A 27,681-nucleotide genomic window follows, 5' to 3' on the forward strand; every position below is an offset into this window, starting at 1 on the left:
CTCTGGGAAAACATGAAAGCACATTTGTAGAAAAGTTTCAGCTATTGCATTAGCTGACTTTGGTCCTCACAGTCTGTTAGCTCCATCTTTCCAGCTCAGTGCACATTGGGCGTCCATACATGCATATTACTTCCTCTTGATGTGCTGCCATTATTTATGGGCTGTTTGTGTTTGTCTTGTAACACACTTATTCTGGTCCATTGGTGATTCCTTTTTATTGCTTTTCTCCTATTTCCAGTGTTGACCTTCATGGTGGATGAGCACAATGTTCCTTCCCCTGAGCTTCAGAAAATGAACGCCTCTCTGTGTGACCCTGCAGCCGTTATGTATCGACTGGTGGCAGACCACCAACTTGATACCAGCTGCAACTGCTCCTCTGCCCTTTCAAACTGGACAGCGAGGGGCGTGGCCCCTCAGCTGCCCACATTCAGTACAGCGGCGAAAGCGAGAGTGATCATCACCTTCATCCTCTGTGGCATATCTGCCTTTTGTAACCTGGCAGTGCTGTGGGCGGCTCGCATAGATGGGAAACGAAAATCCCACGTGAGGGTGCTGATTGTCAACCTGACGATGGCGGATCTGCTCGTGACCTTCATCGTGATGCCCGTAGATGCGGTGTGGAACATCACAGTTCAGTGGCTTGCCGGAGACTTTGCCTGCAGGCTGCTGATGTTTCTTAAGTTGCAGGCGATGTACTCCTGCGCCTTTGTCACAGTTGTAATCAGTCTGGATAGGCAGTCAGCCATCCTCAACCCTCTGGCCATCAATAAGGCCAGAAAGAGGAACAGAATCATGCTCACGGTGGCTTGGGTTATGAGCGTTGTGCTGTCTGTCCCTCAGGTAAGGACAGGCATTCCCGCTGATAGCAGAGGCAATGATCAGGACTAATTTGAATTCAATCAGGCCATTAAACTGCTTCTCATCCTCTCTAAAGGAGGTTTAACTCCACTCCCTGCTTTAGTACAATCTTTCATAAATAATAATTTTCAGAACAAAAAGTATAGAGGCAGTCCTGAATAAAGAGCTCCCTGTGACACATTCATCCCAGTGTGGAAAACTGCTGAAAGAAGCACCAAAGTCAACAGTAAGGGGTCATTTACTCAAAGGATAATGTAGCTTTATTTATTTTTAAGAAAATGAACAAATCCCACAATCTATCCTGGTTACGGGTATTGTATCACAGACCCAGCATGAAGCTGCTGTGTTCTTGTTGTCCAAGAACACATAACAGAGGGATACTGTTGCATTTGGAGTGCAGGTAGCATTTTTCTTTGTGTTTGTGAGAACATCAGCTGAATGAGCCTGTTATAGTTTTTTCATTTCATTCTGTTCATGAGTCACAAACTGACTTTAAAAAAAAAGAAGGTATTGATTGCAATCTGTCCTTTTTGTCAGTGTTTCTTAGCACCTGTTAAAATCATCGAGTAGGTGTGTGGTGTTTGAACCTGCAGGTGTGCGCTGCGTAATTTGAAACGAAATCAAATTAAACTGTTTGTGTTCATAGAAGGAGGACACACTGGTTAGCACTGCCAGCTGAGTAATTTCTGTGTTGTTCTCCCTGTGCCTGCATGGGGTTCCTTCAGTTTCCATCCACAGTTCAAAGACAGGCATGTTAAATTAACTGGTGATGAAGCCTAAGGATAAGAGATTTAAATAGATCACCCTTCTCTAAGAGAAGAAGAAGTTTTTTGGATTAGGCTCAAATAAATTAAAGGTCTAAGAGGTGTAATTATACAAAACTGCTTTTTAAAATAAATAATAAACCTTTGTTATACTCCGTCCAGTTCACGCTCAGAGTCAGCACTTGCATATGCACTATAGAATTATGGCTAGTTAAGGACAGCAGGGTTAAAACCAGTTAACTATAGCTTCATTTCACAGGTTTGCATGGCTTATTCCAACTTTTGTAACACCTTCTAAAGGTTCATGAGCTCCCTGAAAACAGGATGGAGATAAAACTTTGTCAGGCACAAGCAGTAAAAGATGTTATTTAGCGCTCTGAGAGACAGTAGCTTGGTAAAATGTATTATCCTCATATGATCAAAATCCAACTTAGTAGTAGTTTTCTCTTTGCAAATAACTGTAAACAATTTTTAAAAGTCAATGTGACATTAGCTCAGCAGGGTTAATTCATTCTCACTTATTTCCAGTGGTATGTTGCCAGTATAATTTTCACTAATTTCTGCTACAGAAACAATACAAAATGATGAACTATCAGCAGGACTTAAAGCCACACAAGGCTGATTTTGAACCGGGGTAATCTGACCCTTGAAGTTTCTTCCTGAAACATCCATTCCCAGCTGTTTGATGTGTAAAAGCAGCTGTGAACAAAGATATCAGTAAACCTGTGAAAGTTGCTCGTGTGTTACTTCATATGACTAAAAATCATTTTCTAAATGTCACATTTTCCCTCCTCAGATGTTCCTTTTTCACAATGTGACCATCATCCATCCCGAGGACTTTACTCAGTGCACAACACGGGGGAGCTTTGTCACCCACTGGCATGAAACAGCCTACAACATGTTCACGTTTTGCTGCCTGTTCCTGCTGCCGCTGGTCATCATGATTACCTGTTACACCAGGATCTTCTGTGAGATCTCCAGACGACTGAAAAAAGACAACTGTAAGTTTCAGTTTAGTTTAGATGTAAAGAAGAAATAATCTATTAAATATTAAATGAGCGGCAGTCTGACCAGCCATAAATGCCATAAGTGTCTCCAGGTGAAGAATCCTCATACTGGTGATCCCCCTACATATTTGAGAACTACCAGCTGAACTCCCAAAAGAACGAAACAATACAGGAGGGCCATAGAAAGACTAGAAAGGGGGAGGAGCAGACAGGGAAAGAGTAAGAGAACTAAACAAATAACAAGATCGCTGTAGAAGCTAAAGCTGAATGAAAAAACAAGAATTCAATGACTAAATCATTCATGAGTAAAGTTGGCAAAGGCCTTTGACTATCCCTTCAGTATCACAGTACTCTCAAAGTGAACATCTGCTTACCTCGAGCCAATAATTAATCAGAAATAATAACTTAAAAAACAATAAAGGTTTGTGTTCATAGCATTTTCAATGTGCACTATATTTTGTTTCTGTCCTCTGTTCTGGTTCCAGTACCTTCCAGTGAAATGCACCTGCGGTGTTCAAAGAATAACATCCCGAGAGCCCGGATGAGAACTCTGAAAATGAGTATTGTGATTGTTCTGTCTTTCATCATCTGCTGGACTCCATACTACCTGCTGGGCCTGTGGTACTGGTTCTTCCCTGACGACCTGGAGGGGAAGGTTTCCCACTCCTTAACTCACATCCTGTTCATCTTTGGGCTTGTCAACGCCTGCCTGGACCCACTCATCTATGGCCTATTCACCATCCACTTCAGAAAGGGGCTCCGAAGGTTTTATACCGGCACCACCACATCGGCTGACCTGGAAAACAACACGGTCATAACTGGGTCTTTTAGTTGTGCTGCCAACTCTTTGTCACTGAAACGGGAGGTGAGCCCTGCCAGCCCTGAGAGGCTTCTGCTGTGCAAAGCAGAGTGGACCCCACCGAGGAGCAGCTTTCTAACAGCTGACAACGACACAGACAGAAAAACTCACCAGTCCAGTGCTGAGAGCATGTTATGAGAAGAATATAGTATTGGTTTTACTGTTTTATTTCCTCATATTTATTCAGTGTAATGCTCTCATATGTAGGGTACTCTCATTCTCTTACACTCTTAATTAGATACACCCGTTTAACTGCTCAAAAACACAAATATTTAATCAGCCAATCACATTGCAGCATTTATGGACGTAGACATGATCAAGACGAACAGCTAAAGTTTTTCAACTGACCATCACAATGAAGATGACAGGTGACTTTGAACTTTGAATTTGAACATGGCACGGTTGCTGGTGCTAGTTAGAGTGTTTAAGAAACAGTTGGCTTTGAATCTCATCATAGATGTGTAGCTGACAAATGTGCAGCAACTGTGTGATGGTATGGACCAAAATCTCTGAGGAATGTTTCCAGCACCTTCTCGTATCTGTGGCAACTTTGAAAGGAAGTGAGGGTACAATCCAGTACTAGTCAGGTACCAATCGGAATACATAAAGTGGCCAATGAGAGTATGTATAAAATACAAAGGCCAAAAATGGCCGAATGCTGGAATATTGATAATTTTGTATGATATTGGGAAAATCTTCAGAAAATAAACAGTGATCATATTACAGGATTAAAATCAATGCTTTGTAAGATCTCAATGAATAAAATCCAGCTGTGTCAGAGTGAAGTTTGTTTTGATTTTTTTTTTTTTAAAACAAGCCAGGCTTTTAGTTGGGTATGCAACTATTAAACAGTCCAATAGCAATTGCAGACAGTATTTGATGCCCAAATAAGAGTAAAGAGACTGTCTGAAATTTGGTCCTACAATATAAGCAATTTAAAAAAATCACTTTGATCATTGCAGTTCAGTATTTATGGTCCAGTTTGTGCCAGTGCATTGCCAAATATTAGCCACCATAATATTTTGTATTTTTTAAGATTTTTTTTTAGATAAGTTATGCTACCTGGTGTTTTTAAACACAAAATAGAACTTTTAAAAATGCATTTAAAAAACTAACAACTTTATATATTTCTCAAAAACTATCTTTCTACCAGTCTTTAAACATATCATCTGCAAATCTCATTTCAACAATAATATTTGCACTTCCTGCAGGAGTCCTGAGAACTGTTAAGGTCATGGAAATAAAGGACTGTTTGTATTTTCTGTAAATTACAATTTGTGACCATCTGACATTAAATGTATTCAGCTGGTGGAGTGACTTTTGCTGCTGGAAATGTCTTAAGTAAAAGAATTTGTGTTGGACAGCAATTATATGGGATTTGTGTGCAGATGTCATGCAAACCCATGTCTGTCTCTGTCCCCAGAGGGGAGAGCTGCCTATAATCAGCGATGAATCATAACCGCAGATGGAAAAGGCCATTTGTGCCCTGGAAATGTGACAAAATTAAAATCCTCTTTGGCTCTCATTAAAAGAGAGCTCAAGTTCGGAGCAAAGAAACTGAGAAGTGCAGGTTCGTGCAGCTGGAGATGACTGTTGGACGCTCATTTGGGAGCGATTCTGAAAACATTTCTTAAAAAGCAGCATCTATTATTTACAAAAAAAATGTAAATGATACAAATAAATTCAGAAATTCATCTCTTACAAAATAGTAGCTACATACCAGCATTTTATGAGGACTATATATGAACATGAAAGACTTTGGAGGTTGCATTTAATTTCAAACTGAGATAAGAAATTGAATCTTCTTTCTAAATGATGCCTGTATCATTCATCTGCTGGTGTGTGCCAACTGGATCAGGAAAATCTGGAACTGAATTGTAACCTTAGTCAAAATACTGGAATTTGTTGTTGGCCTCAGCTTGTGATTAATACCATTATATATTAAGCAGTCAGTTATTTTATTAATCAACCAATTAGTACATATTCATATGTAAAATATTAGCAAGAAGATTAGAAATCAAAAACTTGTCAGAACAATCATGATAAAAATAAACAGACAATCTTCAAATTTGAAAAGGTTTTTGCATGACTTTGAAAAAAAAAAGCAACATGTTGATGGAGGAAAATTACACATTGTAGGTTTTTACAAGCGTCATATTACAAGACATTTAATGCTGAGATATAAAAGGCTCCTTAACCTCCCAGCTCTCCGTTACAAGACACACTCAGGTAATGGTGCTGTGAATTCAGACTGGTCCAGAGCGGTCATCCTGTGTTTTGCCTCCAACACAATCTAAACTTTTTTTGACATGTTCAAGAAGCCGAAGCCCGCAAGTGAGAACAAATCCGAAGAAGACCATCTGTGCTACGTGTGATAAAAGGGCAACTTTGGATGGATCTGATTCTCCTGAAAGTGCTCAGAGTACATGAGTAAAAACAGAACTGTTATGAATCCTTTGTTTTTAAATTAATTTAACAACTTTTAATTCAGGTTTCATTTGGCTTTAAGGGCAGAAAATAAACCAACAAGGGAAAACTATCACTGGCTGTTTTGTTTGTGTGTTAGCACTTTCAGTTAATCCCAAGGAAGAATAAAGGTAAAAGACATCAGTTAATCTGAGTGGGAAAAACTCAAATCATCAAAAATAACAGACCAAAAAAAGCAACCCTTTGAAGTCTTTGCTTCATAGCAGGAGCTTTATTTCATGTCAGAAGCTTTTTTTCCACAAACAGATTCTTTTCTTGGTGCACATCTAATACTGACACGAAAACCTGCCAAGCTCTCTGAATGGAACACCTGAGCTATTGTTGCCTTCTGAGTCATGACATGAGGGCTTCTGGTCTCAAGTCTTTTTAAAGCCTCTTAGAAATTCAAATTAGAAATTCAAATGAGGCTTTCAGTCAGATATTAAAAACGGTATCAGTATCTTGTTCACTTTCATGGAGAGATGTGGCAGTGTGCTTTCATAAGATGAAAGGAAATGAAAGAGAATTACACAACTGTGTACAATCCTGTTTCAAAAAAAAAAAAGAATTGAATGAATGGGAAGTCTTTTAAAGACCCCCCCCCCAGTTAAATGTTACTCTCCATGCTCATTTTCAGTTTGATGCCAGTAAGATGTTGAAAAAAAGGCAACAACTGAGTGGAAAAGAACAGAAAAAACCTGCTGGTAAATCTCACACTTCATTAGCTTAAATAGTAACATGACTGGATGCAAAAATATTTCCCCACAAAGGCATGCTTTCTCATTGTACTCACTGCAAATATATATATATATTTTTAATGAGTGTAAACCTGTCAAAAATATGGCTTTCATGAATTATGGTCAAGTATATAAACAGGACCCCACATTATAATTCAATGATTCAGCTGTTCCTAATATCATCTCAGATCTTACCTGTCATCTATTTTTTTTTTACCTCAGTGCTCATTAAATTCAGTTTTCAGTTTTATTTGTCATATGCAAGTTAGCACAGGGTCAACATTGCAATGAAATGTGTTTGGTGAGCAGCAGTCACTCAGCAGCGTGGTACAGTAGGAGAAAATATAATAAAATATAATAAAAAATAGAAAAATAGTAAGGAGCAAAATATTAGAGAGACATGGTAAAAGAGAAAAGATGACTAAATATATATGTATCTATAAATATAAATATATGTACAGGGATTAAATAAGAAAATCTTGAAAAGAAATATGACGGGAGGACAGATGGGATATTGCACAGGAATGAGCAGCAGAAAATTACAGTATTGCACTTTTAAATATAAATATCAATAACAGTTAATAAAAGTTCAGACATCACCTGATCATGTTCCCGTCTAGAAAAATGTTTTTGTTTGCCAAAAAACATAGCTGAGTATAGACAATAAATACTCTTATACGGAGCCCCGCAGGGGACATGGGAGGAAAAAAAGTTAAGATGGACTTTTGCGAGATCTCGCAAAACAAACTTGGGATCTCGCAAAAGTTTTAGCCGCATTCTTCGGAGGCCGCCAGCTCGAAGCCGACCGGGAGGTCGAGGCACGATGTGCCGGGAAAGCGGTGTTCCTCCCGGCTGTAGTAGGTCTCGACCTCCTGTTAGCTTCGAGATGGTGGGTGTCAGATCTCCGAAAACGTCGGAGCACTTTTGCAAATATGTGATGTCTTGTAAACTGAGCAGGTATCTGACGTTTACACAACTACATTCACGCCTCAAAATATCTTAAAAGTGTGTTTTGTGACCCAGAAAGAGTAATATTACAACTAAGTAGCTGCCGCCATTGTTGGAATTCAACTTTTGCGAGATCCCGAGTTTGTTTTGCGAGATCTCGCAAAAGTTTTGTGAGATCCCGAGTTAGTGTTGCGAGATCTCGCAAAAGTCCGTCTTAATTTTTTTTCTCCCATGTCCCCTGTGGGGCTCCGTACTCTTAAGCTACACTGTGTAATTGTTTTTGTTAATTTTGTTGCATAACATTTTTTTTCCCCTGTCTTTTGAAAACATGACTTATGACACATTCAAGGCCCCAAAAGGCAACAAAATGTCAACATGCTGCGACTGAGCTCAGCTCAGCTTGCATACAGTCATCCTTTAAATAAATGTCCCTCGAGCTCAGCAGATATAAAAGCAAGGACCATTTTTCTACAAGTCACATTTAATACCTGAAATCTGATCTTACTTGAAATAAAATAAAAACCTGAGATTCATGGTTTGAGTCACTTTTGGATCTATGAGTTCTCCCAGGTAAAGTTTTGCTGTGAGAGGACCATGTTTCAGCAACTTTGTATCCGAAATCATGAACATTTACTGCAAATAACACAGGCATGAAACCTTATTTCCCTCTATGAACATCATGCTCATTTTGGAGACTACACATTAGTTGTTAGTCTCCAAAATGAGCATGGTGTTCATAAACCTATCAGGATAAAATTTAATGAGGTCATAGACAATGTTCCCTCTAAGCTGCGCACGTGCGCAATTGAGTACTGCTGGCACGCTCTCTGCGCACAGAAAATCTGTGTTGTGCACAAAAAAAATCTAACCTGAATTGAAATTAAAATTAATACTTTAACAATTCTGTTTTGCAGTGTTAGTCAGTGACTGGCTGCTCCCATATGGGATTAGAACGATGCCACCTTATCCCATAGTCCAGCCAATGATGCGATTTACATTCGTATATACGCAGCTAATCAGCGTGGTTGACAGGCTATGACAGCGTCCTTATGTGCCGACACCGGTGTTTTAGCTAGGAAAGCTGCGTGGCTGATGTGGAGTGAAGCCACGTTAATGACAACGTGTACAAGCTGTGAGCAGGACAGACGGAACAATTGACGGAAAAAGTATGGACTTGATTTTCTTCCTGAATACTGTCGTTGTTTATATTTACTGCAGGAATAAACGGTAAAAACGGCGTTTTATAAGAAAAAAGGCTCGAAAGCACTCTCCGCATGTGAGCAAAAACTCCACCCCCCTCTCCCTTTCCTATTCGTCCAAAAAAGTACTATGTCAACCAATCAAAAAATGATATGGCAACGTGGCATCTAGTTGTTAAGAAACGGGGAGAAGTTTTAGGAGTGACGGCGGTGCTTTGAGATGTGAGAGATTTGAGACGTTTAGCGCAAATCTTGTGTAGTTAGTGTGTAGTGTAGTTTTTGTTGTGTGTGTCAGAACAATGAGGCGACTGCTGAATGTTACAGAAGTTACAGGAGTGATACATCTCCTGTTGTAAGGCTCGCAGGTATCAGGCTTGTGATGTTCTCCTTTATCTCATAGTGGACAGAAATTATTTTTTGGAGTGGCACAAATAATTTGTGTGGCATCAGATTTGATGCAGAACAGCTGATTGTTCTAAAAATTTGAAATGTTTATTTAAAAAACCGCCTTGGCTGCATTAAAAAAATAGCTGCAAATTTTTTTTTTTAAAGAATTAACTATATAATTAATTGCCCAGCATTGGTCATTATATACTATATTTTGCAGACAGAGAGTTACAGGACTCTCTCCCAGACCACAGACTCATAATACAAGTCAGCGCTTTTTAAAAAAGAAAGAAAGTTGTGCTTTCAAAATTGGAGTTCAAGTTATTTTTACTTCCAATAGTGTTAACATACTACACAGGTCAATGACTAGATTTTTTTTTACATTTTCATTGTAAGTGGGCTAAAGCAGTTAATTAAAAGTAGTCTAACATAAATGTAAATGCTGTAATTTGATTATTTTAATAAACCATGTAACTTGGATGGATTAGATGCCGGCGTGACCACAGTGCACACGTCTGATGTCACTCACAGTGGTCCAAGGGATCGCTCAGGGAGTTTGTGTGTTCGCTCAGACACGTGAAAAATTAGAGGGAACATTGGTCATAGACCAAAAGAACAAAAGTTCAGTTTCCTGCAGGTACTTACAAAAGCAACTAAAGGAGTCGCCCCCTGCTGGCAATTAGAAAAATACAGGTTTAAATGAGTTCCCCTTTGGCTTTACATTTCAAATCTGGAAGCTACTCATCTTTTACATGCAGTCTTTGTGTGTGCCCATACACCAGGAAACAGATTCTCAAAATTATTGATGTTTTAATACAACAATTTCAGTTTACAATTCAAATGCATCAAAAACATTTAAATAACAGAAAACAAGATCTTAAGACAATTTCAGCAGTTCTATATTTATATTTGCTAAGTTTATCAATTAAAGAAATAATATTTAATAGGATCCTCCACTTTGTGTCTGGGTGAGTAGTGCTTTACAGATGGTGGGAATCACTTTATTAGTATCTTTATCATTTGCTGCAATTCTTCATTGGATTTTCCTGCAGCTGCTCCCATGTCTGTGTCAGAGTTTTGTTCCTTTCCTCCACAGACTGTGCTCTTCACATGAAAATGCAGGAAAAACACAATGCTGCTTTATCATTCTCATACACTTACTTTACTCATACAAGTCATTTGTGGAGTTCAAGAGCAGTCTGCATACAGTACAAAAACAATGCTAACCTTTTCTGAAGGTAGAGATTGCAGGTTTCCTTTAAGGTGTTGTAGCTCAGAGTTTGCTGCTGTCGTGTGGACTCAGGATATGAAACAACGTGCTGCTTAAAGATGTCAGACTCTGCAAAACGGAAGACGAAAAGCTGGCTCTGGCTCCTTTCTTCAGATGTAACACTGCAGCTGGTGTCCTGGTCACCTGGATGAGAAATAAAAAAAAACTTTATTTACAGTATTGTTCTAACATTAATCCAGGAACATGCTGTTATCATAAAATGGTGTTTGGGTTTACCTCGTATGAACAGACTCTGCTGTTTGGAGTTCAGCGCATAAATTGGACTGTGGGGAGTCGTAATGAGATGAGTTGTGGGAGGAGTCAGGAAGCACACAGTGGTGTTGTTGATGACATCTTGGATGGACATTTTTCCACTCCTTTGCATTACAAGTGACTCACAGAGGCAGGAGAAATGAGACAGTAAGATAAGAACTTAAAGTCATTAAAGGGAACCTATTGTGTTGATTTCCTAGTGCTTACTTCTATTTTTGAACCCTACTCCAGTAGCTCTGCATGACTTGCAGTTCAAAATAACCCATTTATCTTATACTAGGTCCACTGAACCTTTACATCATAAAGGTCCAATGGTGCATTTAGTCAGGGGCGTAATTTCCAGGGGGGTTATGACCCCCCTAATAATCAGACCCAGCCAATATAACCCTCCCAATAAAATTATGAATGATCTTGCATAAATAGGCTGTTGATTTTCTTTACTCATTTCAGTTATTACCAGCAAAATAGTTGCATGTTTAATCATCTGGGAATTTACCCAGATTTATTTATTTATTTAGACAGAGATCTTGACACCCCCCAATGTTCAGCACAAAATTATGCCCATGCATTTAGTGCAGTCTCAAGCCTGAGCTTTTGTCTCACAAGGGTTATTTGCCCATACACTGACCTCATTATAAGTATTATGGCAATCCATTGTATATTTTTATCAACAGCTTGAGTATTCCTACCAATCCCTGCAGGAACAGTACTGACGCAGTGACAGTTGGGAGGTCCTTGCTGTCCTTTGGCCTGAACAGACACATAAAGTGATGTGTAAACATTTAATCTAATACAATGCCACGCTACCACGCATGTAAAACTCAGACAACCTTTCAGAGAGCTGCTTTGTGCTGGGTTTTGTCCCCCGTCCAGTTGTGACGGTTTGAATTGCTCCACTTTTACACAATATCAAAAGATGGACTTTTTCAGCAGTAAAAATCTGGAAGTCATCATCAGTCACAGGGCAGCAATCCACAAACTGTACCCTGAATAAGGCGCTGTTTGCTTCTGGCATTAAAACGAGAGACAATGGAGCCCCTGGAAATAAAAACAAAGAGGAATAAACAGGCTAAAATTAGTTTAGAATAGAAATAAATAAAAAGCTTTAAGACTTTTAGCCTCATAGATATTACATCAGAGACTGTGTATTTGTCTGCTATCTGACTCCTGCTAATTAGTGTTTTCAGTCATGTTTTTGTTGGAGAATAAATATATCTGTCAGCTTACTGAGAACGTGATTATTAGCTGAACTGTGTTGTCATGTGCACAGCTGGATGCGTGTTTAACTGTGGAAGCACTTAATAATACTGACACTGTTGTGTCAGTAAGGGAGACAAAAGGATGTCTGCCTTTTCTGTCCATGTGTTTGCAGAGACACAGAATAGAAGAAAATGGATATTCTGTGAGGAAACCAATCATTGCTTTTCATCTAACTTCCTGAGAACATCTGATTTTTTTGTATAAGAACTTTAGAATATATTAAAAAAAAGCCCTGCCAATTTACAGGCCCCTTTAAATAAACATGCGTGGGTAAAACTTTGGTGGCTTTTGATTTATTTATTTATTTTTTAGTAGTTTTGAGTCCTCATATCTAACTAAAGTACAAGACGATTTTAAACTCATTCCTGAGTGTCATGAGCTAGAGACAAAATCTTTTTTTTCTTCAGCATATTACTCATATTCTCATTCATTTTACTTTAAACATCAAGATCATGGGATATACCATAGTTTCAACAACGGCAGCAATTTAATATTGAGGTAGAGAAACAGGAAAAAGAATTGGTACCCTGATAATTTACTGGAGAAATCTTCCAAAATTGCATTTGAGTAAACTTTCAGCGGTCATATCACCACTTGGGATAAGTTGCTTGTCAAAGGAACTCATATGAGAAGTTTTGATACAGGGCTCACCTTTAGCATTCATTCCTTCTGGGGGGTCAAAGTGATTTCCTATTCTAGACATTCTAAACATTCTATGAAATGGAGAAGCAAAATAGAATGTGAACTGATGTTCACATGTTCTATTTTCCAGATTTCATTTTAACGGAAAACAAGGATGTCTGCAGAAACTCACTAAACTCCCAATCAAAGAAAGCTATGGAGAATTCAACCATGGTGACATTTTAGAGCTGCCCCGTAGGATTTACTTACCGGATCGCCTGTCCCAGACACACACCAAGGCATCACTGAGCCCAAGAGCGATGTAACGGTTGCATTTACTAACAGCTGAGCAGAGGATTTCCATTGCATTTGGCCACAATACATCTGGCATCGGGTCCACATCTGCATCAAACAGAAGGCCATTCCAAAACGTTAAAATAATCTCACTGGTGTAAAGAAAAGTATGCTGTAATATCAGCACTTTTTAAAGCTTTTGTTCTTAGTATCTAGACTTATCTCTTAATTAATAAAATATCATACTTGGGCTGCTCTTTGGTGGTTTTTTTAGGAAATACTGAAGAAGATTACAGCTGCCACTCCACCACACAGCAACAGCGACAAGTAATCCTAAGAAAAGGTCAGACAGTGAAAATGACATTAACAGGAGCATGGTCTGCATACAGACTTGAATATGTCTTTAATGGATCTCTGACTGTTGAATGCATAACGAATACAATCCAAAGCAGGAGGATACCCTTGTGACTTTCAATCAGTTCATCAATCATACATATAAGGTCAGAAAGACAGAAGGATCATTATTGTGGAAACTTCCAAATGGGTTTGACATATTTAAATTACTGTTAAGCAATTAAGCAATAACACTTAATGCTACAAACCTGGCTGAAACTCTGCTTTGCTGTCACCAGGACCACAGGGCAGAAGAAAGTGCCACGTGCAATGTCTGGAAAAGATTCAGTAACTAATATGTAACAAAAGAGAGATAATTGTTTGCAGACAGACAGATTACAAATGCTGGAGTACCCAAAGGTGAGTTTTATTTACTCGTTATATTAAGATGTAGAACTAACTCATCTTATGTCTTTAATACTATATTTGCTGATAATGTAGTGACTGGTTTGATTAGTGATTCTTTGCATTTCTGAATGAGTCTGTTAGTGTCATTCTAGTTTTCTTTAGTTAACCACATGAGGTCTTAGAGGGCAACCACACAGGAAGTGAGGAGCACCAATGTGGCAACTACACACCACTAAAAGTCAACAACATTCGACGACTTCAAACGACTACGAGCAAAATATCTGCTGGCGATGCAAAGTGGGCAGATTTTTTAATTTTGAGGTGAGCGAGCAGGATGACATTTACAAATATAAACAAAATGAGCCTATAATTATTATCTAATACAGACAGACAATCTGCAGAATATCTGTGAACTCCCAATCAAGAAAAGCTTTGGAGAATTCAGCCATGGTGATATTTTAGAGATGCCCCGTAGGATTTATTTTAGACAGACAGACTGACCAAAACAAAACAGAGCAACCAATGAAAGCAGCTTAGCTTTGGAATGCTGATTGTATTGGCATGAACTTTATCACACCTTGGGCTTTCATTCATTTCCTTTCTTTTTCCTTCATCTGTACTGAAGGGCGGCTTCTCCAAACGATGGCTGCTGCTCCTGATTATGTCCAGAGCCAAACAGTGCATCAGAAAGTCTGTTGGCTGCGACGTCTCAGGTGGACTACTGAGTGCCTTCTCTGCCAAAAAGCAGAAACATGAAGGTCAGTTGCTTGGCTGCATTTTTATTTCAATCATAAAAACAAGAGATACAATACATAAAAACTGATAGACCCACATACATCTCTGCATGTTTGGTTAAATTGTAGCACAGTGTAAATGTAATGCTTCTGCTCTAACAGAAAAGTTATACCTGTTGGGATTTTTGGTGGCCTGATTTGAATCATTACAGTAACTGGTGACCATTCAGATGAGTTTGGGTTCTGAGGATTAAAAAAAACAAAAAAACTGTTTATTTAATGTGTGATTCAGTCACATGCAATATATAGTCTCGATCAAAAGACTACTTGCAAAATGGCAAAAAATCATATTCTGCATGGTTGGATCTTAACAAGGTTCCAAATAGAGCTTCAACATGCAACAAGAAGAAATGAGAGTGAGACAAAACATCTTTTTTGAGCATGCAATTTATTGAAAACAATACTTAAACTGAAACAGGCTGTTTTACAACTGATCAAAAGTTTAGGACCACATGCCTTTAAAAGGCCAAATCTGTTAAAAAAAAAGTGGATTCATTGTCATCCATTGCATACATTTGAAAATCCTAGGTAACTTCCTTATTGCAACCTTCTGCATTCAGAAGGTTTTCAGAAAACCTGACCTCTGACCCTCACATTGAGGTCGAGGTGACTGAGATTCAAACTGAGATTTTTAATACATACACTTATCATATTAATTTGACAGTCCTTGTATCATCTTTCTTGAATTGTCATGTTCACAAAATTTTCAGAAAATCTGACTTCTGACCTTGGCCTTGAGGTCAACGTCATGGATATTTGAACTTGTCTAAGATTTTTAGTAGATATGCCTAAGGTATTAAATATGAAAATCCTAGCTGGGTGTTAATGCTACTTGCCCAGCTGGATGATGACAATACCCCAAGCATTTCAGGTTTAGAGGTAAAATCTAGAAAAACAACCAAAAGGATGGGAAAACCTGAAAAAAAATGATGGTAACATAAGTCTAATATGAAAACAAATGGCATAAAGTACAAAGAGAGACCGGGATGTAACCAGGACTTCAAAATCTTTGGTCTTAGCACTCCTTCCCAGAGTTCGGTACCCAAAACACATTCTTATTTCAGTTTAAACTGTGACTCATTACCTGTGCATTCTCCAACTCTTTCAGCCATGCTGCTGAAGGAAACTGGTAGACCTCAAGCCAAACAGCTCCGCCGCCTGATAGGATACGTAAAATGAATAAAATTTTGCATTTGATTGCAAACTCTGTAACTAAATCCCATCATAAAAACTAAAATAGAAGTTCATACTTACAACTGAGTGATGCAGCTCCATAATTTCCCCCTTCAAACAGTTCAAATGACAAACAAATGCTCCTTTTGTTGATATCTTCCTGTTATTCAAATAATTGATTTGTTTCTTTTTTTTTTTAATAATTAAAAACAGAAAAATTCTAAGTGAAAACCACACCCTGTCCCAGTTACAGTGGGGCAAAAAAGTATTTAGTCAGCCACCGATTGTGCAAGTTTCCCCACCTAAAATGATGACAGAGGTCAGTAATTTGCACCAGAGGTACACTTCAACTGTGAGAGACAGAATGTGAAAAAAAAATCCATGAATTCACATGGTAGGATTTGTAAAGAATTTATTCGTAAATTAGGGTGGAAAATAAGTATTTGGTCACCTCAAACAAGGAAAATCTCTGGCTCTCACAGACCTGTAACGTCTTCTGTAAGAAGCTTTTCTGTCCCCCACTCGTTACCTGTATGAATGGCACCTGTTTGAACTCATCATCTGTATAAAAGACACCTGTCCACAGCCTCAAACAGTCAGACTCCAAACTCCGCCATGGCCAAGACCAAAGAGCTTTCGAAGGACACCAGGAAAAGTATTGTAGACCTGCACCAGACTGGGAAGAGTGAATCTACAATAGGCAAGCAGCTTGGTGTGAAAAAATCAACTGTGGGAGCAATCATCAGAAAATGGAAGACATACAAGACCACTGATAATCTCCCTCGATCTGGGGCTCCACGCAAGATCTCATCCCGTGGGGTCAAAATGATCATGAGAACGGTGAGCAAAGATCCCAGAACCACACGGGGGGACCTGGTGAATGACCTGCAGAGAGCTGGGACCAAAGTAACAAAGGTCACCATCAGTAACACACTACAACGGCAGGGAATCAAATCCCGCAGTGCCAGACGTGTTCCGCTGCTGAAGCCAGTGCATGTCCAGGCCCGTCTGAAGTTTGCCAGAGAGCACATGGATGATACAGCAGAGGATTGGGAGAATGTCATGTGGTCAGATGAAACCAAAGTAGAACTTTTTGGTATAAACTCAACTCGTCGTGTTTGGAGGAAGAAGAATACTGAGTTGCATCCCAAGAACACCATACCTACTGTGAAGCATGGGGGTGGAAACATCATGCTATGGGGCTGTTTTTCTGCCAAGGGGACAGGACGACTGATCCGTGTTAAGGACAGAATGAATGGGGCCATGTATCGTGAGATTTTGAGCCAAAACCTCCTTCCATCAGTGAGAACTTTGAAGATGAAACGAGGCTGGGTCTTCCAACATGACAATGATCCAAAACACACTGCCCGGGCAACAAAGGAGTGGCTCCGTAAGAAGCATTTGAAAGTCCTGGAGTGGCCTAGCCAGTCTCCAGACCTCAACCCCATAGAAAATCTGTGGCGGGAGTTGAAAGTCCGTGTTGCTCGGCGACAGCCCCAAAACATCACTGCTCTCGAGAAGATCTGCATGGAGGAATGGGCCAAAATACCAGCTACTGTGTGTGCAAACCTGGTAAAGACCTATAGTAAACGTTTGACCTCTGTTATTGCCAACAAAGGTTATGTTACAAAGTATTGAGTTGTATTTTTGTTATTGACCAAATACTTATTTTCCACCCTGATTTACGAATAAATTCTTTACAAATCCTACCATGTGAATTCATGGATTTTTTTTTCACATTCTGTCTCTCACAGTTGAAGTGTACCTCTGGTGCAAATTACTGACCTCTGTCATCATTTTAAGTGGGGGAACTTGCACAATCGGTGGCTGACTAAATACTTTTTTGCCCCACTGTATATAAGTCATTTAGTAAAATGTGACAATACACACCATAATGTTAGTAACGCAGAGGAGGTGTATCGAGTCTGAATGATGACCAAAGACTCTCGCAACACCTGTAGATGATAGCAATGATGTCAGTATGATGAATAACATTTAATAATATAGAACCTGTTTACACACTTCAAAAAGCATTACTGTCTAAGGCAGTGGTTCACAAAATGTACAATTAAAATGGAGCATTAAATGCACAAAAAGGCATGAATTAAATAACATTTACTACATTAATTACATCAGATGCCCTGATTAACCTAACAGTGGCTCAGACTGACTGCAAGAATAATATTTTTTATGACTTAAAAATGAACAGTTTTTTGGGTGGAGTTAAGTTATGCTAAGATTGTGCCAAGTAACCCAACAAGGCTCTTGGAAACCAAACATCCCTTCTTAGAGAAAATGTGCCTACTGCACAGATTCCTAACCAGAGGCAGCAGCAAAGTCTGATTGTGTGTAAAAGCGGCCAATAAAAAGAATAGTGACAGGAGCCTGTCCTATCTGTCATAGGGTGAGAGGGCGGGGTGCATCTTGGACAGCTTGCCAGGGCATTGCACGGCCAAATGTCAGTGTGCGTTTGCTAATCTATAAACTTCCAGCTGTCTGATATATTTTTATGGCAGATAATTGTTATAAACAGCAGAAGCAACCCAAGGAAAGCCTGGTGGACCATAACTCACCCATATCATCAACAGTGCCAAGCAGATACATGGTCTTAGACATACTGGTCATCTGGATAGATGTCATTTCCAGCCTGTCCTGCAGCCACCCTGCAACACGATTCAGAGATGACGCACACCACACAGACAAGCCCCCGGAGTGGCCCAGACAGAGATACCTGCCGTCGTCTGAGCAAGTCAAGCAGTTGGTGTTTCCTGGGAGCTGACAAATGAGGGAAATAAGTATTTATAGAAGCAAGTCTCACCACTAAACACCTTATATCGGCCGCTATTTTGAAACAATAACTTCATGAATTTCATTAATCACAAGTATGTGAAATTGCACGTAGAATCACCAGTGAAATGAAATCTCATAACAAATGCTCAAAAATACTTACTCACACCTGTAAGTTGTATTTCTACAATCTTCCCACAGGTTTCAATTAGGGGTGCAACGATACTCGTATCGATATTGAACCGTTCGATACAGTGCTTTCGGTTCGGTACGCATATGTATCGAACAATACAAAATTTGTAATTTATTTTATCAACTTTCCTTCTGACGATGCTGTCTGTGTTGAGCGCTCAGTGAATCTGCGTTCGACTACTCCGCCTAGGCTGCACTGTCGAGCGCAGATCCACTGAGCGTTCAACACAGACAGCATCGTCAGAAGAGCGCAGGGCAAGCTAGCAAGACAGAAGTTAAGCTCTCCTTGCAACATGGAAAATTGAACCTCCCCCACCCTCATTCAGATCTGGCGTTTGGAAGTATTTTGGTTTTCATGTGACGTATGACCCTGAAGGTAAGCGCGTCATGGACTAAAGTAAAACAGTATGTTGGATGTGCCACGCACTAGTGTGTTAGCGCAGTTAGCTCGTTAACGTGTTGGCCGTCTAGCCCCACGCACGAGATTTGCCGTGTTGTGGCGTTAACGTCATTTCAACGAGATTAACGCTGACAGCACTAGTGGGAACACAACGAATATGACTGCACATTTACACCGACATCATCCTAGTGCAAAGACAAGTGGAAGCAGACAAAAACAACAAGCATGCATGCTACAAACTTTACCCGAGTCATTTAGACAGCCGTTAGCACATGATTCTCCTTATGCGGACCTGATATGTTTAATATTGTGGCGAGCTCAGACAAGGTGGAGACGGAGGTGTCCTTTGGTCTTGCTTCCCGTGAGCTAGCCTGGGAGCACAGCCGTTTATTGACATCTGCAGAAGAACACTGCCGCTAGCTAACTGCTCAGCGCGGCAACAGCACAGCAACAACAACAACAACAACAACAACACACCGTCGCAGCGAGAGGGCGTCACCCGTCACTATGGCAACATAAACAAAACATAACTGTACAAACAACCCCGAACAGCCCTGACCCGCTACATAGCCCCCAACTAAGGGGTCAGTCGTCCCCGACGACCCCATTACCCCACACAAAGTCCTGCAAATGTCCAGGTGCCTTCTTTTGGCGCACCGGCCGGTCACGACCGGCGGGGGAAAATTCACTCGGGTCAGAACATGGGGTGCCACCATCATCCCACTTCTGACACCAATGTGGCGAGCTCAGACAAGGAGGAGACGGAGGTGTTGTTTGGTCTTGCTTCCCGTGAGCTAGCCAGGGAGCACAGCCGTTTATTGACATCTGCAGAAGAACACTGCCGCTAGCTAACTGCTCAGCGCGGCAACAGCACAACAACAACAACAACACATAGGGCGCCCTCTGACCCCGGAAGGACACACCGTCGCAGCGAGAGGGCGTCACCCGTCACTATGGCAACATAAACAAAACATAACTGTACAAACAGAACCGCGAACAGCCCTGACCCGCTACATTGCCCCCAACTAAGGGGTCAGTCGTCCCCGACGACCCCATTACCCCACACAAAGTCCTGCAAATGTCCAGGTGCCTTCTTTTGGCGCACCGGCCGGTCACGACCGGTGTTCCAGATCTACTGGCGTTTAGATCAACTGGCGTTGGTCGAACAGATGTGTGTCAGTCTTGCGTTTCAGGAGCTGCTACCGACAAACCAGCAAAAAAAACGCCAAATGTGTCATCTGTGACATTTGTGAGGTTGTCTCAAACACACTCCGTCAGTCTTGATGCTGTTGAACAACAAAATGCTTAAAAATGTGGCGAGTTTACCTGGTGATATCCTCATGCGCGACGCGATCGCGAAAACAGCAAACAAGTAACACCACGCCGTTGTTGTTCACAGGACACAAAGAGTAAACGATCGGGAGACTCTTGTCGTCGTCATCGTTCCCCTCGCACGGTTTATTCCTCCGAATTCAGCGTTTTTGCTTCACAACTACAGCGTGCTGTTTACTTTGTGCACTAACATGGAGTCGAGTCAACCAGCGCCACCTCTGGCCAAGTGCCACAGCCTACAGCCAGATCAACCTGTGACACACATCTGCACCACGTTTGAATTCGTGTCATGCACATTTGTACCTTTCAATTGTGTCTGTTTGTGCGTCATGCAAATAAACCTTTGAAAAGAATGAAATTATATCATATATTCCTTATTGGCCTACATTTGTACAAAATTCCAAATTATATACACAAAGTCATAGAAATCACCACTCCAATTGGTCATCATGATTTTGATATTCTCTTTTTCCATAACAATGAAATACGCCTTGGACAAATATGACACATCAATATTTCATTAGTGTTGTAACATCACATGTCGCTAGCATAGTCTGTCTGTGTCTTTTCCCTGAAAATGAATATTTCCAGCCAATATAGGCAATTCATCAACATGGCTGGAGTTATATACAGTCTGTATAAGTGTGGTTAATCTAATGAACATTTGTAAGGAGACAGCAGTTACTGTGAATTCACAGCAGTTACACAGTGATTAGTAATAAACAGCCAGTGAGAGTGAGTGGATATGACTGTTCCCACCACTAACACATGACCATAGCCCACTACTAGATTAACTTGTGACACATCTGCACCTGCTGCTATGATCACAGTGAGTAGAGGCTGAGTGGCTGCACTTACCCCTGGTACATCCAAATCTGCCCACAAACATGTTGAAAGATGCAATGCCAGCAATGTGGATTGTCAACACTAAAAACAATCAGTAAGCAAAGACAACAGGGATCACTTTTTTCTGTTTATTTAGCACCCACAACATTTGTAGTCGCCTTCTGCACAAGGGAAGTCCACACACACCGTGTGGTACCACTTTCCACAGAAGGTGCAATCTGCAAGATTGAATGAGATTGTCAGAGTCATTGTCTGGCTGTTTATTACTAATCACCTGCTGTACATTCACAGTAACTGCCATCTCCTTACAAATGTTTATTAGATTGACCACACTTATGCAGACTGTATATCACAACCAACTCTAACATGTTTGTTTGCAGAGGGCAGACACAGACAGACTACGCTAACGACATGTGATGTTACAACACTGGTGAAATATTAGTGTGTTCACGACATTTTTCGTATGGGCAAAAGTATTGATATCAGGATGGTGATTCTTATGTGTATGTCATTTGGCATTTTGTACAAATGTAGGCTGATAATAAATATATGATATCATTTCATTCATTTCAAAGGTTTGTTTGCATGACGCACAAACAGACACAATTGAAAGGTACAAATGTGCATGACACGAATTCAAACGTGGTGCAGATGTGTGTCACAGGTTGATCTGGCTGTAGGCTGTGGCACTTGGCCAGAGGTGGCGCTGGTTGACTCGACTCCATGTTAGTGCACAAAGTAAACAGCACGCTGTAGTTGTGAAGCAAAAACGCTGAATTCGGAGGAATAAACCGTGCGAGGGGAACGATAACGACGACAAGAGTCTCCCGATCGTTTACTCTTTGTGTCCTGTGAACAACAACGGCGTGGTGTTACTTGTTTGCTGTTTTCGCGATCGCGTCGCGCATGAGGATATCACCAGGTGAACTCGCCACATTTTTAAACATTTTGTTGTTCAACAGCATCAAGACTGACGGAGTGTGTTTGAGACAACCTCACAAGTGTCACAGGTGACACATTTGGCGTTTTTTTGCTGGTTTGTCGGTAGCAGCTCCTGAAACGCAAGACTGACACACATCTGTTCGACCAACGCCAGTTGATCTAAACGCCAGTAGATCTGGAACACCGGCGGGGGAAAAGTCACTCGGGTCAGAACATGGAGTGCCACCATCATCCCACTTCTGACACCAATGTGGCGAGCTCAGACAAGGAGGAGACGGAGGTGTCGTTTGGTCTTGCTTCCCGTGAGCTAGCCAGGGAGCACAGCCGTTTATTGACATCTGCAGAAGAACGCTGCCGCTAGCTAACTGCTCAGCGCGGCAACCGCACAGCAACAACACACAGGGCGCCCTCTGCCCCCGGAAGGACACACCGTCGCAGCGAGAGGGCGTCACCCGTCACTATGGCAACATAAACAAAACATAACTGTACAAACAGAACCCCGAACAGCCCTGACCCGCTACAATATGCTGCTGAGAATATAGCCCAGAAGAAGCGTATAGTATAGCTTTTATTTTGGAAAGAGCCATTTCTCTGTAATAAACTCTCTTTTCCAAAGATGAGTGATTCCTCAATCAGATTTATTTTTTAAATTACTTTTGTTTCAGCAACATTAAATTTAAAAACTGTACTTTTGAGTTAAAATATATATTTATAATTTTAATAAATGACAAATTAAAAAGGCATGAACATTTTTTTTGTATCGAAAAAATATCGAACCGTGACACCAAAGTATCGAACTGAACCGAACCGTGAATTTTGTGTATTGTTGCACCCCTAGTTTCAATTCATAATTCTTCAAATAACACATTTCTAAATTAGAATGAGTATGAAAACATCTACATTTTGTTTAACGAAACTGTTATTTTTATTTGACAACCTTTGTTTTCTTCATTGTAAAAAAATGGAATAGCTCTGTTTGCTGGTTCAGAGTTGACTGGATATATTTCATACTGGTCTACACAAAAATCAAGTTCTCACTTTGGCCAAGTGCCAACAGATGCCATGATGCTACATGGATATAAAAATGTGAGAAAACATCAGATTATGAGCTTTCAAAATGTCTTATTGACAGTTTTCACAAAGTAAATCATGTTCTATTATTGGTTTGTTAAATACATATTTCTTTGGTTTAGGAATCAAATGCATGGTGTCCAAATGAGTGGACATGTTTGTAACTCCCTGAAAAATGAGTTCATGAACAAAATTTCAATTGCATTTTTGGGTTGTTTTTCTTTTTGTGCTTAAAGAGGAATAAAAATCTAAGGACAAAATCGTGACTGAGGCCCTCATAATTAATGCATGAGATAGTTAAACTTAAAACTTTACATGTCAAGATCTTTGTACCTGCATCATACCAGTAAGTTCCAAAGTAGGTGTCTCATCCCTGGATGTCTTTGCGTTATGGGCTGATTCCATTTCTTTTCTTGTGATGAAGAATAAACCTGGAGAGAGAATCGAGAGCTCTCATGTCGTCTTTGTTTACCTCCACAACAGAAATTTTTTTTTTTTTTAGAAAGAAATAGATGTCTGTGAAATAAGACAACACAGACTCACTGCTTTAACTATATATAGATTTTACTCATCTGCCCCTTTATTAGCTAGAAAAAGCCCTGAAGTTAATTCAGTATAAAGTATTCCAAAAACATGTAGAATATGGTCGTTACTATGCAGGAACTGAAATAGCCTTAAATGTCACAGTGGAAAAAGCTGATACTATTTATATGCCGCTGAAAGTATTTATTGGAAATAAATAAAATAACAAAATGAATCAGATTAGCCCTTTTCGTAACACTTGATGTCGTTCACTAAATACTTTAGAGCATAGAGTTTACAACTTTACACACAGACTGATTCATACGGCCTAGATGTGGCTGAAAAAGAGTTCAGTGAGGTCACTGGTTAGCAGTGTTGGGCAAGTTACTTTGAAAAGTAATTAATTATAGTTACTAGTTACTTCTTCAAAAAAGTAACTGAGTTAGTAACTGAGTTACAATTTTCTAAAAGTAATTAATTACTTGAAAAGTAACTATTGCGTTACTTTAAAAAACAAAAACAAAAAAACGTTTAACCCTGTGGGGTCCAGGTTGTAACTGCAGCCATTTTTAACTACTTTTGATGTTTTCTCTAAATTTTACCTTTAAAAACTATTTACCTTTCCTTGTTTGGTATCTTCCTTTTCAGCACAACCTCACGTGTCTGAATTTACAGTTATGTTTTCATTTTGACATACTGTATTAACACAATGATCTAAAATCACACAAAAAACATAAAATCAGAGTAGAAAAAGTTATATTTTTTACTGTAACAACCACAAACATGTATAATGAATCATATTTCATAACTTTAAATGCAAATATAAATGGTCAATTTTAAAATCCTATGCACAAGTTTTGCAAACAATAAAGTTATTTGCATCTATTTACCTTTTACCTTGATTTTCTAAATAACCATTTCAAACTATTTACAGAACAATCAGCTGTTCATTTTTCAATAAGATGCCACACAAAAATAATTTCTGTCCACTATAAAGGAGAACATCACAGCCTAAATCCTGTAGGTCTGACAGCAGCAGGTGTATCACTCCTTTTTCTATCTGGAGACAGCAGTCACCTCATTGTTCTGACACACAACACAAAACTATCCACAACACTACACTCCCATCACTGCTGGTTAGCCTGGAGGCTAACAATGAGCTGACACCACAGATAAAAAATCGTCATATAAAGCTGTTTAACTCAGGACAAAAAAGGGGCAGCTTGTAAAACAACTATTAGATCACAAACAAAAGTATTTTAGTGTAAGTGTAATTTTAGACCAGAGTGGAAAAGCACTGAAAATGGATATGTTGGTCTTACCTCAGCTTTGTGAACTCTGAACGGGCTTGATGTTTCACGGTCGCTATGACAACCGACTGGCTCCACCCCGACCGCGGTTTAAAGCTGCTTTGTGTCAGGAGGAGCTACACACCGGCGTGGATGCTACAGAAGAACGGTCACAGTGAGATCTGCAGCCCTGCGATCTAATCTATGTCTGAAGAAAGTGCATGTTCTACTCTTGTGATAAATGACTGATAAAATATTATTCTTATGTGCACTTTCTGTAAAGCAGAAGGTATATTTTTTTTATATTTGGTAGCACTTTTTAATAATTTCACACTATTAAGCATTATTAAAGTATTGGTAAGGTATTATAGAGTACTTAATTTAGCATTTATAGACATTGCCCTGCTTTAGTATGCCATTTATAAATATAGATATTTTATTATGACTATGATTACGATTGTTACTGTGATAGCTCTACATGATGTAACAGTAACAGATGGAGAGACATACCTGTATTTATAAATGACATACTGAGGAGGACTCTCTCTTTCTCATTTATCTTTGAATGTTATTCCATGTGGTTTAAGGGTTTCTGTTTCTCAAAATCATACTTTACTTATAGCATATGCATATTTATCTGTTCCCACTCTCCTGTTAGACGAGTGGACCAATCTTTGCCTACTGCAAGTGCCAACATCTGTATGATGTATAGAAAAATTTTACACACATTAAAGACACTTTTTTGCACTAAGCAGCAACCTCTGCAGCTAAAAATTCAAACCAATTATAATACCAACGAGTGCAGTTTCTCTGGTGGTCGCTCCCAATTTTATTTATATAACACAAAATCACAGCAGCAGTCATAAACAGTATTTCTTTTGTGCTATCATTTTAATAGAACTCTTCAAGCATGTCAGCCTTGCAACTACTCAACCCGCTGAACCCAGCACACATGAATAAGCAGCCAAAACTTAACTGAACTGGTCTGTGTTTTTCATTGCAAGTTGGAGAATGATACTGGGATGAGGTCAACATAGGGACAAGCTGATGGTCTTCTGTTGTTCTCCTTTTATAACATGGTAGTTAACAGTATATAAAATAGTGTTTTGTGCCTCAAGTGCCGCCTTGCAACTCTGTGAATGTTTTCAGATCTCATCCATCTGGATACCAGAGTTAGTCTGTATCTTTGCAGTAAGTAGCAGATGTGTGTATTCAGGCACTGCATCTGTACAGTTTATCAATGCAGCTTGCTAACCACAGTTACTAGTGTTAGCTGATGACTTAACCTACATTCTCAAATATGGTAACTTCCAGCTAAACAGGCAAAAATGAAGCAATTATAATAAAATGAATGTGGCTTTCAAAACGCATGCTATGACCATCTTTATTATACAGTTTACAGTTACCCTCCAAGTATACCAAAATGCAAAATTAATAGGACTGTTTCATGCATGTGAAGCATTATAATGATATGGTATTGCACTGTGTTAACTGACAGGATTTTATAGCCAGCTGGCCTTCGCTTTAACAATTAAGGAAACAAAACATATTATTATTCAGGATCTAAAAGCTTGAATTTTAAAGATCTTGATTTAGCCCATCCTTTACATTTGACACTTTAAGTTTTAAAGTTTGCAGTTCTTACACTTTTGACAAAGGAAAACTCTCTTGCTGCAGGATAATCATCTGCAAATGGATTTTTATCACAAACTGACAACATTGTTGTTAGCCCTTTATAAAACAGAAAAATATAAAATGTCTTATACAATAATTTCTTGGCTTCTACGTATACCTGTGTATGAGGGTGCCTGCGTGCATAAAGAAAACATGATTGCTGTGTGCACAAAAAAATAAGAGCGATCTACAAAGAAAAATGTCTGTGGTTATAGATCTCTTTGATGGTTTTATTTGTTTGAAATTTGCACAATAGAAGAAGAGAAAGTACACAACTGTAAAATGCAGTTCATAATGCATACGCTCCTCTCCGGGTCTTCATTGTTGGTGATACTTTTATCCTGCTCAATCGCCCAAATATAATCATACCCTCTTAATCACAACAATCCAAAAATAATTATGGTTTTCCATCAATAATCTGACACATCTATTCCTTTCTTTCTATAAATCTTTTCATAATTACCACTTGTTCGTCAATTGTTACTTTTAAGATTGGGCTTTTTGTGCTTGAAATATGGCCGAAATCACTAAAAGGCAAATTTTCAAATCAAACTACTCTGTGTGCTCAGAAAGTAAAACAGGGTGTCAACAGGAATATCGGCAGCATTAGAAATATATAAGTGTTATTCTTAATGGTGAATGCCTGCACATTTACCTCAGTGATGAATAAAGCAAAAATGTACCAGAATGATTACAAATGCAACAAATGAGTAAGCAATGTCATCACAGGAAACAGAGAACGTTAAATTACATTAAGAATACAGAAAGCCACTGTTGGCAATCATTTAAACAGTTTTAAACAGCAAACAGTAGTAATAAGGCAGATAACAGATGAGTGTGTGTATGGATAATGAGCATCTTGATATTGGCAGTTTGAAGACTATATAAGTATCCTTAAGGCTTCTATGTCAATGACTGTGTAATGACATTCAATACAAAAGCTGCAGCCACAATGGACAAATACACTCTGAATAG

At 39.4% G+C, this 27,681-nt stretch overlaps 2 protein-coding genes across 2 annotated transcripts; one reads left to right on the forward strand and one right to left on the reverse strand.

Annotated features, from left to right (window-relative positions):
* The first annotated feature begins 249 nt into the window (after positions 1-249).
* LOC146639486 (gonadotropin-releasing hormone II receptor-like) lies at positions 250-3,626 on the forward strand. Its single transcript, XM_085352904.1, has 3 exons — positions 250-840; positions 2,419-2,623; positions 3,115-3,626. The coding sequence occupies exons 1-3, from the start codon at positions 250-252 to the stop codon at positions 3,624-3,626; spliced, it is 1,308 nt and encodes a 435-aa protein (XP_085209030.1).
* Positions 3,627-10,122: 6,496 nt separating this feature from the next.
* On the reverse strand, positions 10,123-19,943 carry wdr93 (WD repeat domain 93). The gene is made up of 15 exons (XM_085352910.1): positions 19,276-19,943; positions 18,225-18,426; positions 17,542-17,606; positions 15,733-15,811; positions 15,563-15,636; positions 14,592-14,661; positions 14,262-14,418; positions 13,546-13,610; positions 13,190-13,276; positions 12,920-13,051; positions 11,599-11,806; positions 11,458-11,518; positions 10,733-10,889; positions 10,453-10,639; positions 10,123-10,329 (listed from the first exon to the last, which is right to left on the reverse strand). Exons 1-15 carry the CDS (start codon positions 19,282-19,284, stop codon positions 10,242-10,244), a joined length of 1,641 nt encoding a protein of 546 aa, XP_085209036.1. The 5' UTR covers positions 19,285-19,943; the 3' UTR covers positions 10,123-10,241.
* Positions 19,944-27,681: the final 7,738 nt, after the last annotated feature.

This window comes from Diplotaxodon limnothrissa, linkage group LG1, assembly GCF_057381915.1.
Source record: "Diplotaxodon limnothrissa isolate DT_005_m linkage group LG1, D_limnothrissa_male_GT1.1, whole genome shotgun sequence".
NCBI lineage: Eukaryota > Metazoa > Chordata > Actinopteri > Cichliformes > Cichlidae > Diplotaxodon > Diplotaxodon limnothrissa.